The 17,672-nt window shown below is 38.0% G+C and overlaps 1 protein-coding gene across 5 annotated transcripts in view; it reads left to right on the top strand.

Annotated features, from left to right (window-relative positions):
* The window catches only part of GALK2 (galactokinase 2), a 178,370-nt gene that overhangs the window by 11,558 nt on the left and 149,140 nt on the right, over positions 1 to 17,672 (top strand). For all 5 annotated transcript variants that reach the window (XR_011970720.1, XM_072625048.1, XM_072625051.1 and 2 more), the window contains exon 3: positions 13,182 to 13,305. Coding sequence is in view for 4 of the 5 variants with exons in the window: in XM_072625048.1 (XP_072481149.1) it covers positions 13,182 to 13,305 (124 nt within the window). In the remaining variant the exon portion in view is untranslated. The remainder of the gene's footprint in view (positions 1 to 13,181; positions 13,306 to 17,672) is intronic.

Below are 17,672 nucleotides of genomic sequence, written 5' to 3'. Positions count from 1 at the left end.
GAGAGGAGTCTCTTAGACTTGTAACCTAGACTCTTACCCAGTCATCTTGGACTCCTCATCTCTTACACCTCCCCTCCCCTTCCGCATCCAAACTATTGCTAAGATTTGTTGATTTCACTTTTGTACCATCTTCAAATATGCCACTTTCTGTCCTCTGATCCTGCCACCACTCTTGTATGGGCCCTGATCACCTCATGCCTGGATCATTGCAGTGTCTGCTGGTAGATCTGCTTGTCTCAAACCTCTCCTTCTCCAGTCCATTCTCTGTTCAGCCACTAAAGTGATTTTTCCTAAAATGCAGGTCTTTTCATGTCACCTCTTACTCAGGAAACTCCAACGGACTTTATTGCTTATAGGATGCAATACAAAATGCCCAGCTTGGCTTTTAAAGCCTTTGTAACCTAGCTGCCTCATACCTTTCATATCGTATTTCCCAACATGTCCTCTGAGGTCGTGATGTCCAGTGAACCTTCTTTGAATAAGATGCTCTGTCTCTTGGCTCTAGTCATTTTTCCTAGTTGTCCTCCATGTCTGGAACACTCTGCCCTTCCACTCTGGCTACTGACCTTCCTGACTTTCTTTAAGTCCCAGCTAAAATCCTGCAGTCTACTAGAAAGTTTTCCCCAACCATTCTTAGTTGTGGTGCTTTCCCTCTGTTAATTATTTCCTATTTAGTTAGCTTGCTTTGTATGTATATATATTTTCATGTTGTCTCCCTCTTTAGTTGGTAAGCTCCCTGAGGGCAGGGACCATCTTTTGTCTCTTTGTATCCTCAGTGCTTAGTACAGTGTCTCATACCTAGTAGACTTAATAAGTGTTTATCAGTTGATAACAGAACACTTCCATAGTTTGGAGAAATTTATTGACTCTAGTAAGTAATAAATATTTATTGGATAAATCAGCATTGACCTAATCAGTTTATCTAATTACTCTGTAATTTTGGGAACTCTTGAAAAGACATCTGTAACTGGTTTGGTCAGTTTTTCTTCTGTTTTAACCTCATCACATTAACTTTGCCATTTTTAAAAAATTATTTTTACTTCAGTAACTATTTCCCAATTACATGTAAATTTGTTCAACAATTATTTTAAAAAATTTTGAGTTCCAAATTCTTTCTCTCCCTCCCCTTCCTCCTCCTTAAAAAAGTAACTTGATATTAATTATACACATGAAGTCATTCAACGTATTTTTCCATATTAGCCATGTTGCAGAAGAAAACACACAAGAAATAAGACAGTAGTAGCGAAGAGAGTTAAAGAAGTTATGCTTCAATGTGCATTCCTGGTCCATTGGTCTTCTCTCTGGAGGTGGATGACCTTTCTCATCGTGGGTCCTTTGTAATTGTCCTGGACCATTGTCTTTCACAGCTGATTAGCCTTACACTGTTGCTGTCACTATGTACAAAATTCTGGTTTTGCTCGCTTCGCTTTGCAGGTCTTCTTGGGTTTTTCTGAAGCCATCTTACTCATTTCTTATAGCACAGTAGTATTCCAACACAATCACAAAGCACAGTTTGTTCAGCATTTCCCATTTGATGATTCAATTTCCAGTTCTTTGCCACCCCAAAAAGAGCTGCTATAAATATTTTTGTACATATAGGTCCTTTTCCTTTTCTGAAAAATATCTTTGGTACATGGACCTAGTAGTGGTGTTGCTGGGTTAAAGGGTATGAACAATGTGATAGCCTTTTGGACATAGTTCCAAATTGTTTTCCAGAGTGATTGGATTGGCTCACAATAGTGCATTGGTGTCCCATTTTTTTCACATCCCCTCAAGCATTTGTTATTTACTTTTCTGTCTTCTTAGCCAATTAATAGATATGAAGTGGTACCTCAGAGCTGTTTTATTTTGAATTTCTCTCTCTAATCAATAGTGATTTAGAGCATTTCTTTGTGTGACTATAGAGAGCTTTGATTTTTTTTTTCTCTGAAACCTGCCTGTTCATATCCTTTGACTGTTTTATCAATAGAGGAATGACTTCTTTTCTTACAAATTTGACTCGGTTCTCTATGTATTTGAGAAATAAAGCCTTATCAGATAAATTTGCTATAAAATTTTTTCCTCCAGTTTTCTGTTTTCTTTCTAATCTTGGCTAAATTGATTTTGTTTCTGCAAACCCTTTTTAATTTAATGTAATCAAATTCATCCGTTTTATATCCCATGATGCCCTCTCTCTCTTGTTTAGTCATAAATTCTTCCTTTATCCATAGATCTCACAGGCAAACAATTACAAGCTCCCGTCATTTGCTTGTGATATCACTCTTTACGTCTAATGATATACCCATTTTGATCTTGGTACATGGTGTGAAATGTTGGTCTGTACCTATGTTCTGCCAAACTGCTTCCCAGTAGTTTTTTTTTCAAATAGTGAGTTATTGTCCCAAAAGATTGCCTCTTTGGGTTTATCCAAGACTAGATTACTATGGTAATTTAATACCCTGTATTGTATACCTAATCTATTCCACTGATCCACCACTCCATTTTTTAGCCAGTACGGCTTGAGATATGGGCCTCCCTCCTTCCCTTTTTTTTTTATTGATTCCACTGATATTCTTGACATTTTATTCTTCCAGATGAATTTTATTATTTTTTCTAGCTTTATGAGAAAGGTGTGTGTGTGTGTGTGTGTGTGTGTGTGTGTGTGTGTGTGTGTGTGTGTGTGTGTGTGTGTGTAGTTTGATTGGTATAGCACTGAATAAGTAAATTAACTTAGGGAGAATTGTCATTTTTATTATATTGGCTCTGCCTACACATGAGCAATTTAATATTTTTCCAGTTGTTTAGATTGACTTTATTTGTGTGAAAAGTGTTTTGTAATTTTGTTCATATAGGTCCTGGATAGGCCTTGGCAAATAGATGCACAAGTATTTTATGTTGTCTACAGTTATTTTAAATGGAATTTCTCTTTTTGTATTTTGCTGGATTCTGTTGGTAGTATATAGAAATGCTGATAGTCTATGTGGGTTTATTTTATATCCTGCAACTTTGCTGAAGTTAATTATTTCAACTAGTTTTTTTGGTTGATTTTCAAGGTTTCTCTAACTGTATCATCTGCAAAAGTAATAGTTTTGTTTCCTCATTTCTCTAATTCCTTCAATTTGTTTCTTCTCTTATTGCTATAGCTAGCATTTGTAGTACAGTATTGAATAATAGTGGTGATCATGGGCATTTTTGCTTTACCTCAATCTTATTGGGAAAGCTTCCAGCTTATTCTCATTACAGAACATGCTTGCTATTAGTTTTAGATAGACAGTTATTAATACTTTAGATACAACTCCTTTGAAACTTATCTTTTCAAGGAAAGCTCCATTTATTCCAATGCTTTCTAGTGTTTTTAATAGGAACGGGTGTTATGTTTTGTCAACAGTTTTTTCTGCATTTATTAAGGTGATTAATACAATCTATTAATATCTATTTATATGATTTCTGTTGTATTTGTTATTGATTTGTTCCATTATATTGAAAGTTTTTCTAATGTTGAATCAGACCTGCATTCTTGGTATAAATCCCACCTGCTCATATTTTTGTGATATACTATTGTAATCTCCTTACTAATATAACATGTTTTGCTTCTGTATTCATTAAGGAAATTGTTGTATAGTTTTCTTTCTCTGCTTTTGTTTCTCTAGTTTAGGTATCAAAACCACATTTGTGTCATAAAAGGCATTTGGTAGGACTCCTTTTTTGCTTTTTAGTCTAGTGTGATCTGGGGAGAGGTGTGGTCACTGCTATCTGGTCTGTGTTCTGCTCCTTTAACAATTTTGTTCCTCTGTTCCCCTAATCCTTTGAAATCCCTGGGAAGGTATACTGTGCTGCCTCTCTCTCTGGACAGAGACTGTTCTTCCCTGCCCTTAAGCTATGACTCTGAAGTGGGCATAGATTGTGTGGAATTGCTAAATAGCATCTTGTCCTGTGTTCTGGGCTGGCATGGAGCTCCTTGTAATCTCTTTTGACCTGTTGCTAGGTCCTCTCTTAATCTCTAGTTTTAGAACTCCCAAAGCTGCTGCTACTTCTGTCACCACCACCTAGTTCCATTGATGTTTCATCCATATGGGCTATGGGTTAGCCGCCTCTCCTGGATCACAGATCTCTTTTTCTGACCTGCTATGTTGTCTTGGGCTGGAAGAACATCTCACTCTGACCTTTTGTTGGCTCTGCCACTTCAGAATTTCATTTGAGGTGTTATTTTAAAGTTGTTTGGAGTGGAATGGTGGGAGAATTCATCTGAATGCTTTCTGTACTCTGCCATCTTGGCTCAACACCCAATTTGGTTTTAATGATACTTCCTGTCTGTAATGGTACTTCTTCATGTATGTGGATTGTCCACTTTTTTCAAACAGTGGGTTTATCTTCAAAGGACCTTAGAGATCCTGCAGTCCAAACCTCTTATCTTCACTTGAGAGAGCAAGTGTATCGTTCAAAGTCCCATACGTAGTAAGTCTAACAGAGCTTACACTTGAACTCAGGGTCCTGACTCAGAAGCTGGTGGCTACCTGTGCAAATTACAAAGTTGATCATCTATGTTAAGCAAATGCCTGTTTCTAACATTTAAATCCGTGTTCTGCCAATTTCTAAAATCAGTAGCTTTTGTATCATTTAAATAATTTTGCTCCTGTAAACTCACATTTATATAAAGCTTTATGCTTTTAAGACAAGCTTGTAAGTTAATTAGTAGAAGAATTATTATCTGTATGTATGTAAACAGTGGTGTCTTTGTATGATGTTAGGGTGCTGGTGGGATGAAGCACTCATCTTCATCAACACATCATCAACACACACCACTAATGGGAATCTTCTTAGGCAGTACCAGAGCACCCAAATGGATGTGTTAGGTTCAGTTCTGAAGGAGACTGACTTCTAAGGGATATCCAATTTTTTCTCAGACTTTTTAAACCTTCATCCTAGAGACCTGGGAAAAATTACCTAAGGGTTAGATAATTTGATTCATTTAGAATCTCCCCAAAAAGGATCTAGAAAGGCATTTAAGTACAATGTAAATTGGGTAGAGTGCCACTTCTTATTTTCTCTAAACAAAAGAAATGCTAAACATATAATTCCCAAAAACACATATTGAGTAGGAGAGAATAAATTACTTACAGGGATAGAATTCTGTTCCTGTGGATATGAATCAACATGTTGAGGTTTAGGGGTACTGGGACCCTGAAATAGCGACACACTGGGTTCTGCTCGAATGAGTTCAACCCAAGCCTTCTTTCCACCAAAGAAAAACGATGTTTATTAAAGATCTACCATATTGGATAGACTCTTAAGGAATTTGAGCATTTGTACAGCTAATACCAGCAGGACAGAATGAATCTGAGCCCTTGTGATGAGAGTCAGATTGAATCTGAGAACCTTCACAGAGGCAGGGTGGATCTTATCTACAGAAAGACTGTCAGAGGTATCTAGGGATGGCCAAGTAGTCTGAGGTGACTAGAGGAGGGTTTTTGGAGGGTCTTGATGGGTGTGGCCATTAGCTGGGGTGACTAGAGGTCCAATACTGGGAACCAAGAGATTGGGATGCAAGGTGGGGAGTAGCTGAGGGCTACCTGGAGATAACAGACAATGGAGAGCTAGGCTAGATTAAGGGTAACAGAGATTTGGGCGTAGAGATAATGGAAAGCTTATGTCCTCAGGCCAATGCCAGATAAAGTGGGAAGATTCAAGGAGAGTTGAAGGAGGCTCCCAAAACCTACCCCATCAAGCACAGCATGGAGAAGAATGAAAGCATCTTTTACTTGGGCCTTCTCCTTGAATTGGAGGTTCTTCCCCTCCCTGGAGAAAATAACTCCTTAAAGGAACAATTGGACAGATGGAACAGGAGATGCAAAAGTTAACTGAAGAAAACAATTTGATAAAAATCAGAATCAGGCAAGTAGAAGCTAATGAATCTATGAGACAAGAGTCAGTCAAAAAGAATCTAAAGAATGAAAAGAGAAGGGGATGTAAAATATTTAATTGGAAAAACAACTGACCTGGAAAATAGATCCAGGAGAGAAAATCTAAGGATTATTGGTCTATCAGAAAGCCATGATGAAAAAAAGAGCCTGGACAATATCATCCAGGAAATCATCAAGGAAAATTGCCCAGAAGTCCTAGATCCAGAGGGCAAAATTCACCTCCTGAAAGGAACCCCAAACTAAAAACACCAAGGAATATCATTGCCAAATTCCAGAACTATCCAATACAGGAGAAAACACTGCAGGCAGCCAGAAAGAAACAATTCAAATATCGAGGAGCTGCAGTCAGGATCACACAAGACCTTGCAGCTTCTACATTAAAAGATAGAAGAAATTGAATATGATATTCCGTAAGGCAAAGGAGCTGGTCCGATTACATGTAAAGAATAGTTTTCAACATTTATTTTCATAAGATTTTGAGTTCCAAATTTCTCTCCCTCTCTCCCCCTCCCTAAGATAGCAAGACAACTTGACATAGATTATACATGTGCAATCATGTTAAAGATATTTCTACATTAGTCATGTTGTGAAAGAGGAATCAGAACAAAAGGGAAAAACCATGAGAAAGAAAAATTTAAAAAAAGTGAAAGTAGTATGCTTCAATCTGCATTCAGACTCCATAGTTCTTTCTCTGCATGTGGATAGCATTTTCCACCGTGAGCAATTGTCTTGGATCATTGTATTGCTGAGAAGAGCTAAGTCTATCAGTTGATCATCACAGAATGTTCCTGTTACTGTATACAATGTTCCCTTGGTTTTACTCACTTCACTCAGCATTAGTTCATGTAAGTCTAGATTTTTCTGAAATCCACCTACTCATCATTTCTTATGGCACAGTAGTATTCCATTACATTCATATACTGCAACTTACTGAGCTACTCCTCAATTGATGGACATCCTCTCCATTTCCAATTCTTTGCCACCACAAAAAAGAGCTGCTATAAATATTTTTGTACATGTGGGTCCTTTTCCCTTTTTTAATAATCTCTTAGGATATAGAACTAGTAATGATATTGCTGGATCAAAGGGTTTACAGAATTTTATAGCCCTTTGAGCGTAATTCCAAATTGATCTCCAGAGTGGTTAAGTGAATTCATGACTCCATCCACAGTGCATGAGTGTTCCATGAATTGAAGGTTTTAAGATGAATTAGCCTATCAGTAGGTGAGGACACGGGGCAAAGGATACCTCCAAAGTATGGGGTGAAGTGAGTTTCCAGGTTGAAGAGGTTCCTGTGTCATGGAAGAGGGTCACCTTTGGAGATGCGCTATCTCAAGCTCCTCCTTATATTGAAAGTTCTGAGAGAAACTCGATAAGCCTAACTCTTACTATCTTAACTATTTCCTTCCCCACCTTTGGCCTTAGTACTTATTTGAAGAAAATACCTTCTTCCTTTCCATCTTCTGTGTCCTATTCACTTAAAATTTTTGATATAGATCTCTGGGAATAGCCCTTTGTATTCCTCCAGGGGAGCTATACTGGAGGAATGGAATGAAGATTGGATTCTCAACTATTTTTAGATTATTAAGCCAGATTGTATTTTAAGATACCTTTTCCTCATTCAAGATTTATGTTACCTGAAATCATCTTGTGGACATGAGGCACTATACCAATCTGGACATCTCTCTAAGCCAGAAGTAGCTTGAATGCAGAATAATGGCAAATAGAATAAAGATCGTTTTTGACAGAGTTGAGCCCTGAAACTATAGAGTTCAGTATTAACATTTTTTTTTTTTTACTGTCACATTTCCATTGCAGGAAATATTCATCTCAGGATTGTTTTCTTGTTTCAGTCCCCTATACTCAAGAAAGAAACACAAAATAGCTGCTTGGGTTGTGATATTGAGCACACCGTAACCTGTGATAACTGTTATAAAAAGTAATTTGTTAATTTGTATTTGGGAAATGATTAGTTTTTTAAACTTCTTTTTCAGTTAAGAAGCATTCATTTTCTCTCCTCATCTCACTCCACTTTCCTTCCGCCTCCCTCCATCGGAAAAATATGGATAGTAAAGCAAATCAAATTCCCTCATCAGCCCTCCCCAAAAATGTATGTCTCGATTCTACTTCTTGACTATTTGTGGATAACTGTAATCTCCAGGACCATCAGTTATGGTGGAGCTAGACTCTCCCTAACCCCTGTGAATTTTAGGATTGGTTTAAGAACTATACTCAATGGACTGTTTGGGATTCTGTAGGAGACCATTAAGAGTTATGCCACATGGACTTCATGCTACTGTTTGGTTCAAGGCACCAGGAGAGATAATTGAAAGGACAGTATTTTAGTATTCCTAGAGAATTTTCAGAATTGAAAATTTGGTATTTTGTATCCATCTCACAGGAGAGTATAATAGTACTCATAAATTATTCCTGCTGTTTGCTTAAGTCCTCCACTCATGAGTCTCTTGTGTTTAAGCATATCTTTTCTGAGGAAGAAATAAATAGATATCCTATATCTTATCTACAATATATTGAGCACTTTTCTATTCCCCTTCATTTTCCCCTTTTTGGGTTGGTCCCAGATATAAACCAAACCTAAACTTTAAGTGACTCTCTCCGGGGCTCCAGGAAGAAGTCTTAAAGAAGGGAGTGGAGTATTTAAGAAAAAGAACCTGACCCTTCTCTTTCAAGACCAGGCTTCCCCAGGACTGCACCCTATCCAGAGCCAAGTGGGACTTAGGGGAGAGGGAGAGGGTGAATAGCCTGCACCCAGAATCAGTTATTTTTACATATAAATTAGGAAATTGAATCTCAGGAAGACTGTGATCTTCCTCCCTTTCACTCTGCCTTCCTTCCTTGCCTGTTTAAGGGCTATATCTGGGAGCAAACATGGTCAGTTGTAGATTCCGTGAAAATTGTACCGTCTATCGTTTGGTCAAGGCCCAGCTGCCCTCCGTGGTTAGTTTGATGAAGTTTCTGATCCCTTATACTGTGATTTCTTCTTCCAAATCCTTTATTCTTTACCTTTGTTGGAAAACTTGTGATCGTTGATTTCCCCCCTTCATTTGAAATAATTTTGGAATATCCTCCCATTAGTTTTAAGTTTGTTTGAGATTCAACTTTAATTTATCCATTTTTATCCTTCAGAATGACTTGCAATTTTTTTCCTTTACTTTTTGTGCACTCCAAAATGTTCATGGGTAGAGTCTTCTTTCTCATTTGTCCTTATGCTTGCCTCCTAATCTTTATTCTTTCTTTGCAAATATCTCACTTTTTCTTTTCTTTTTTCTTTCTTCCTCTTTTCTCTCTTCTGTAATGTTCTGCTCATTCTGCTTATATTTTTTCTTTACAATATTTGGCTTTACTTTTCCACTTTATTCCTTTTTTACGTATGTTTTACATATGCTTTGTTTTTAATTTTTTCCTTTTCTCACTTCATGCTGAATTAGCTTCCATATTTCTCTGTTGTATTTCCTCAATTTTGCAAAAATTAATATCCCATGTTAGCATTTCGTGGTCTAGAAATTTATTTTGTTGTAATGAGGTCTAGCCAGTTTTACTCCCCCCCTTTTCCTTTTGTTATAAACTGTGCTTAAATAGTCATTCCTCAGTTCTTCATTTTTACAAATGGATTCCAGATATTTCACGTTTCATGTCACTTTTCCACTGCTTCGTCTTGTATCTCCCTTCTCTGTTGTGCATTCCAAGTCCTTCCCCATGTAAAGGGTGTTTGTAGAAAGGTGGCAACCTCTTGGAAAAAAAAAAATTCCTTTTAATCTTAATTCTAGGGTTGGGTTGGTAGGTTGAGGTATATACCTGAAGCTAAAATTTTCCCTTTTCTAAGTCATATTTATCATATTATTTGGATTTTTGGATTGCTATTTTCTATTTTCCCATGTTATGAAAACCCAAAAGAAATATAGCTCTTTTGCCTTGCTTGAACACTAGGAGGAGCATCTAGTCTCTTTATGAACTAATCTATTTCGTTTTCTAATAAGCCTTTTTTTTTTTTTTAAACTCATGCTATTCAGTGTAATGGTGAAAGGTACTTAACTTTTAAAAGATAGCTTAGGTTTGAGGTGAGACCTTTGAAGTTGAATGTGGAAGACTTGGGCTGGAAACCCAGCTCAGGGACGTATTAGCCCTGTGTCCTTGGCTCAGTGGCTTACTTTGAACCTCATTTTCCTCATCTGTAAAATGGGAGCACAAGTCTTCCTTGTTTGCCTCCCAGGATTGTTGTAAGGGTCAAATAAGGTAGCGGATATGAAAGAGTTTCAATTTACAAAACATTATAGAAATGAAAATTTTAATTTTAAAAGATTTGACAAAAATCTGTTTTCATTCCTCATGTCTCCCACCTCCCAGCTTAATGTGTGTGTGTGTGTATATGTGTGTGTGTGTGTGTGTGTATATGTGTGCGTGCGTGTGTGTGTGAATCTTTGTAACAAATAAGAAGTTAAATTCTTACTTTGTTCATGTCCTATCTTCTTTACCTTCTTTTTGGGAAACTTGGACATCAAGTTATCTGTCCTGGTCGGAGGTTGCAGACAGAATGAGACCTGAATTGGGACATGTCTTTTCCCTTATCCTTCCCTCCCCAGTACATACTTGCTTTTCACTTTCCCCCGTTGGCCTGGCACCCTCATAAGCTTCACTTATTAGGGTAGGGGGTGGGAGGAAAGGGAAGAATGGTTCAGGCTCAGCGTCTGGTCCCCGGCAGGGGGTCTGGTAAGGTTCAACTCTTCTGTTTGGCCTATAGTATGAGTTAGGGAGGAGGGCAAATATGAGGTAAAGGTCTTTTGATTATATAGTTAATATAATTGTTGAGAAGTGTGTTTTAATAAAAAGGTAAAAATTGTGCTCTTGGGGATTTCCAGCTGTCAGTTTCATTGTCTGTACTGAAACTGACATACAGTATAAAATTTTTGTTATTTTCCCTGTAAATGTTCAAAATATTAGGGTCTGTGGTATAATCTAGTAACTATTTGAAATCCATTCTTATAATACGCTGAGATTTTAAAAATTCCATCCTCTGTAAATGAAGGCAAGTTGTAAAAGTTACAGGAGCCTAGAGAACTAACAAGGGAATAGTTTTAAGGACATTCACATAATACAGAAATACAGCATGGATTGCTGACGGAAGAGCAGGCCCTGAAGTCAGGAACCTGTTCAGGTCCTTTCTCTGACATAAAATGGCTCTGTCATACAAGTCATCTGTGACCACTGGCAACTCTCTAGGATAGCTTCTCTGTGACAAAGGAAGGTTTGAGATGATCATTGCCATTTAGAATTGAGCAAACTAGGGCTTGGAAAAGTTAATGTCAAGGTCACACCATTATTAAATTACAGGTTTAGGACTTAAAATCAGATCTACTTGATTTCCATCTTTTTTACTTTTAACTAAATTATGGCGGTAGGTGAGTATATGAGGCATTGTGCATAGTCTTCCTCATGGCAATTGTGATTTCCCATCCATGAAACCTTTCATTTTCATATTTTGAAGTCTGAGATAGTTATGTTTTATCTTTCAGTAGGAATAAGAAGAGTTGCAAAATTGCAACTATAACACTTTTTTTTTAAAGCTCAGTGGTAGCTCATGTGGGTCTTTGGCAATGTCTGGATAACTTTAAAAGTAGTTTCTATAAGTTGTGAATAACTAGTGTTTGAAAGAAATGTAATTTTCTGTTTATGCCTTTTATTTCAGAGGAAAAAAGTTTTGATTTAATTTCAGCTTAAGTCCCAATTGTGAAGAAACACATCTGTTTCATCAACCGAAGACAACCTGCATGTTTCACAGATAACACACAGGAGGTACTGGAGTTCACAGTCTCCAGCCTCTTAACAGGTTCACTCTTGATCTGGTCAGGCAGACAGCTTTTTTCTAGCCTAGTCTTCTCTAAAGGTTGCTGGGAGAACCACCTCCTACAGCATTCCCTAATCACCTTTCTTCCAGGGGCTGGCGAGAAGGGGGGCAACTACCCCTACATCTCGATGGGATCAATTGAGACAGGCACACTGGTGCACTCACTTAAATCCCCTCAAGCCGTAATGGGGACTGGTTGAGGTACCACAGATTCCCCTATGAGTTCCTTGTGGTTTTTCCCCATGAATTCCCCGCATGGATTTTCCCCAGTCACTGACCAATGTCTACTTGCTTTTTTAGGGCAATAAGACAAAGAAGACATCTTGCCAACATTAAGCTGTAGGTTAGCTTTAGCAATATCGTCATTCTGTGCAAGTGTAGTAAATACAAATTATGTCACCTCACCCCCCCACCTCATGGTGCAGCCTCAGTAGGACTGCCTGTCACTAGGATTCTAAGAACTACTATCTAGAATCCTTAATTCTGAGGGTTATTATCTAACACCTGGAAACTAGACATTCCCATGGCCATGGATCCTGAGAAGCTAACTCTGAAGGATAAAAAAAATCCTCCTTATATACGTTGCATTATTATTTTTAGACATTTTATGTTTTTTTCTAGTTACATGTAAAAACAAATTTAAAACATTCTTTTTTGAAATTTTGAGTTCCAAATTCTCTCACTTCTTACCCTCTTCCCTTCTTGAGAAGGCAAGGCATTTGATGTAGATTTTACTGTATGCGTTTAAAAAAGTGGAATGCAACGTTCTTCTGAAAGAGTAATTAAGCAGTTTAATACTACACCAAACTTTCTATGGGTTTAATGTACCAATTTTTTTTTTTTATAAAAAGAAACTTAATCTAAGATTCTTTGCTTACTGCAAAATACAGATGGACTTTCTTCATCTGGCTTTCTCCAGATGTCGTTTTGGATTTAAATTTTGTGACTAATATCAATGATTATGATGGTAATTGGGGAAAATGTTAGACTTATGAGAGGAAAGAGGAAGATTTACATAGTTCTTGGAATGAGATTTGCTACTTTTGGTTAAACCAGCACAGAATACACTTTCTTCTTTGGCTAGCTATAGTTAATGTGTAAACATAGTGATTTGAAAAGGATAATTACATATTAGAAACAATAGCAGAGGACGACCAACTCGTACATATTTGAATGCCCAAAAGAACAGTGAAGAACTCACGATGTTATTTCTAGTTGGCAGAGGTTCCTGGCAGAGGTGTCTGGGATGGAAGAACACTGTCACTCTTAGTGGGTTTTTTTGTTTGTTCCTTTTCTTTTTTAAGTTTGTATTTTCCTTTAAAACCTTGTATTGTATAAAATTTTTCTCTGATATTGGCATGCCAGTTGTTCTTTGGAGCCCACGGTGATCACAAAATGCTTTTGATTTTCTTTTCTAGGAGAGCACATAGATTACTGTGGCTATGCCGTCCTTCCTATGGCTGTAGAACAGGATATCCTAATAGCTGTTGAACCTGTGAAAAGTCAAATGCTCCACTTGGCCAATACAGATCCCTTGTACCCGTGAGTACTTAAGATTGCCATTGTGCCTATATAGTCTTAAAGAACTTTAGAGGTAGAAGGGAGGGATGTGTCCCATTTACTCTAGATTTCAGGCTTCATTGAAACCACCACTGATTATGCATTAAAATGCATATCACACACACCATCAACAGTTTCTTTCTAGATACACTTAAGTCTGGTTGGCCTAGTTTGGACATTTCCCCTCCATTGGGGCTTCCATTCTTGCTCGCCTCTGTCAACAGGTAATCATGACTTCATGAAACTAATGTGAAAACTAGGTTTATTACAAGAGGAGTGGACATGCATGTGGAACCCGAAGAGTTCACAATCCATACAGAAGTGTGCATATTTATAACGGTACAAGGAAGGAAGGAGGAGGAAACGCAAATCCCCACCTAAAGGAGCTTGATTTGGGAGGGGGAAAGGTGCAGTAAAAGTGGGAAAAATTCCCTCCTGAGGGGGAGGACCATGGGAATGGCAAAAGCTGTATCCTTTTCCCTTGGGAACTGCTAGATCATAAAGATTTGACAGTCTGCTTATCTACTTCTCTAGGCAGCTTATTATCTCAGTGCAGACTGACTGGTGCCTGTCTTGACTCCCAGGACACACAAGGAATCCTATTTGGGATGCAAACAACAAATTCCATTAGTTCAAGGAAGGCTTTGTCCTTGACACATTCAGGGCACCCTGTATACTCTGGGTCCAGTGTTTCTGGAAAATATAGCAACTCAAAAAGACACATTCAGGGTACCCCCTTAACATTCCTCACAACTACAGCTAATTCACAGGTGTGATTATTGACACCTTGTCTTGACTTTTAGGACCAATGCAGGCTGACAACAGATTTCACAAAATCAGAGTTGGAAGAGACCAATAGTTCAGTCTGTGTTGGAACAATGACCAAACCCCTCTGCAACATACCCAGTCAGAGGTTGTCCATTCTCTGTTTCAAGACCTCCACTGAGAAAGAAACTTCCTGTTTCCTAAATCAATGCCATTCTGGGGTAGCCTTCATGGTTAAAAAGTGTTGGGAAAGACTGGTATCATATTTGCCCTTAATCTATTCTCTATGCCAGAAATTCCCCGTTCCTTTAATCAATCATCATGTGGAATTAACTTGAGACCCTTCACTACCTTTGTTGCCCTCCTCCAGCTCTTCTATTTTCTCTTATTTCATATAAGATGTTTTAAGTTGATGTTTTCTGGTCCTCAGTTTTCTCAACTGTAAAATAAGAGGGTTGGGCTTGATGAACTCTTTCAACTATAACTTTTTATTTTGAATTTAGAATGAACATAGTTTGGGAGTTAAAAAGAAACCAGATGTTTATTTTCTTTAAATAATTCTCTATATTTTTAGTTGAAGAAAAATATCCAGACTGTAGAAACCCTTTTCTTTATTTAAAATCGATCATAAGTCTTATGAGTTTGGAGGAAAGGAGAGTGGTAAAGGAGGGAGAACTATCCCTCTATCAGCACTTTATAAGTTCTTGCATCTAGAGTAACCAATTGTCATTTCATTTTCTGATGTTGCAAAATTAATCTGGGGGAAAAAAATCAGACTAAAGAATTGATCAGCATTATATATACAATTTCTGAAAATGAAACCTTTATCTCAATTGTGAAGAATGTTTTATAATTAATAATAGTTATAATAATATAGCACTTGGAAATTTGCAAAATGCTTTTTCACATCCCATTTGATCCTTTCAACAGCCTAATGAGGTGGATCCTGCAGGTTTTATTATTCTCATTTAACGGACAAAAACAAAATGAAAGCTTAGAGAAATAGAGTGGTCATACTGCCACTAATAGCTGCAGGGAAGATTTGAATTCATCTCTTTTATTAATATATGTACATTGTTCTTTCTACTGACACAAGGCTCTCCCTCATGATCTGTAAATATAAGAATGTACTTTTGCAGAAAAATATTAAATCACATCTTCTTCGTAAACAATTTATTTAGATCTCATTGTAGCCCAAGATTTCTTGATTGGGACCTTCTGACCTTCATTCCATGGTTGAGAGCGTTTCCTCATATTTTTTTTTTTAAATTTATTTATTTGACATTCATTTTAACAAAATTTTGGGTTCCAAATTTTTTCCCCTTTTGTCCCCTCCCCCCCCAAACACCGAGCATTCTAATTGCCCCTATCACCAATCTACTCTCTCTTCTATCATCCCTCTCTGCCCTTGTCTCCATCTTCTCTTTTGTCCTGTAGGGCCAGATAACTTTCTATACCCCTTTACCTATATTTCTTATTTCCTAGTGGCAAGAACAGTACTCAACAGCTGTTCCTAAAACTTTGAGTTCCAACTTCTCTTCCTCCCTCCCTTCCCACCCCTTCCCTTTGGAAGGCAAGCAATTCAATATAGGCCAAATCTGTGTAGTTTTGCAAATGACTTCCATAATAGTTGTGTTGTAGAAGACTGACTATATTTCCCTCCATTCTATCCTGTCCCCCATTACTTCTATTCTCTTTTGATCCTGTCCCTCCCCATGAGTGTCGACCTCAAATTGCTCCCTCCTCCCCATGCCCTCCCTTCCATCATCCCCCCCACCCTGCTTATCCCCTTGTCCCCCACTTTCCTGTATTGTAAGATAGGTTTTCATACCAAAATGAGTGTGCATTTTATTCCTTCCTTTAGTGGAATGTGATGAGAGTAAACTTCATGTTTTTCTCTCACCTCCCCTCTTTTTCCCTCCACTGAAAAGTCTTTTGCTTGCCTCTTTTATGAGAGATAATTTGCCCCATTCCATTTCTCCCTTTCTCTTCCCAATATATTTCTCTCTCACTGCTTGATTTCATTTTTTTAAGATATGATCCCATCCTCTTCAATTCACTCTGTACACTCTGTCTCTATGTGTGTGTGTGCGTGTGCATGTGCATGTGTGTGTGTGTAATCCCACCCAGTACCCAGATACTGAAAAGTTTCAAGAGTTACAAATATTGTCTTTCCATGTAGGAATGTAAACAGTTCAACTTTAGTAAGTCCGTTATGACTTCTCTTTGCTGTTCACCTTTTCATGGTTCTCTTCATTCTTGTGTTTGAGAGTCAGATTTTCTTTTCAGCTCTGGTCTTTTCATCAAGAATGCTTGAAAGTCCTCAATTTCATTGAAAGACCATTTTTTCCCCTGAAGTACTATACTCAGTTTTGCTGGGTAGGTGATTCTTGGTTTTAGTCCTAGTTTCTTTGACTTCTGGAATATCCTATTCCATGCCCTTCAATCCCTTAATGTAGAAGCTGCTAGATCTTGTGTTATCCTGATTGTATTTCCACAATACTTGAATTGTTTCTTTCTAGCTGCTTGCAATATTTTCTCCTTGACCTGGGAAGTCTGGAATTTGGCCACAATGTTCCTAGGAGTTTCTCTTTTTGGATCTCTTTCAGGCGGTGATCTGTGGATTCCTTGAATATTTATTTTGCCCTCTGGTTCTAGAATCTCAGGGCAGTTTTCCTTGATAATTTCATGAAAGATGATGTCTAGGCTCTTTTTTTGATCATGGCTTTCAGGTAGTCCCATAATTTTTAAATTGTCTGTCCTGGATCTATTTTCCAGGTCAGTTGTTTTTCCAATGAGATATTTCACATTATCTTCCATTTTTTCATTCTTTTGGTTTTGTTTTGTGATTTCTTGGTTTCTCATAAAATCATTAGCCTCCATCTGTTCCATTCTAATTTTGAAAGAACGATTTTCTTCAGTGAGCTTTTGAATCTCCTTTTCCATTTGGCTAATTCTGCTTTTGAAAGCATTCTTCTCCTCATTGGCTTTTTGAACCTCTTTTGCCAATTGAGTTAGCCTATTTTTCAAGGTGTTATTTTCTTCAGCATTTTTTTGGGTCTCCTTTAGCAGGGTGCTGACCTGCTGTTCATGCTTTGACTGCATATCTCTCATTTCTCTTCCCAGCTTTTCCTCCACCTCTCTAAGTTGATTTTCAAAATTCTTTTTGAGCTCTTCCATGGCCTGAGCCCACAGAATATTTAGTCTGGATGTTTGGGATACAGAGGCCTTGACTTATATGTCTTTGCCTGATGGTAAGCATTGTTCTTCCTCATCAGAAGGGAAGGGAGGAGATGCCTGTTCACCAAGAAAGTAACCTTCTATAGTCTTATTTCTTTTCCCTTTTCTGGGCATTTTCCCAGCCAGTGACTTGACCTCTGAATATTCTCCTCACACTCACCTCGCCTCCTGATCCTCCCAGCCAGAGCTTGGGGTCTGAGATTCTAATGCTGCTTCTCAGCCTCAGGGCTTCTGCAGGGGCGGGGCTGCTATTCAGTGTGAGATTAAGTTCAGGTACTCAGGTCAGGGCAGGGCCACCTCTCAGGCTCAGTTCCCTCAGGGAGTTTATGCAGAGACCTTCAACA

This window comes from Notamacropus eugenii, chromosome 7 (assembly GCF_028372415.1).
Source record: "Notamacropus eugenii isolate mMacEug1 chromosome 7, mMacEug1.pri_v2, whole genome shotgun sequence".
In the NCBI taxonomy this organism is placed as follows: Eukaryota; Metazoa; Chordata; class Mammalia; order Diprotodontia; family Macropodidae; genus Notamacropus; species Notamacropus eugenii.
The sequence above is the reverse complement of the archived record's forward strand: the minus strand, read 5'-3'. Positions and strand labels throughout refer to the sequence as shown.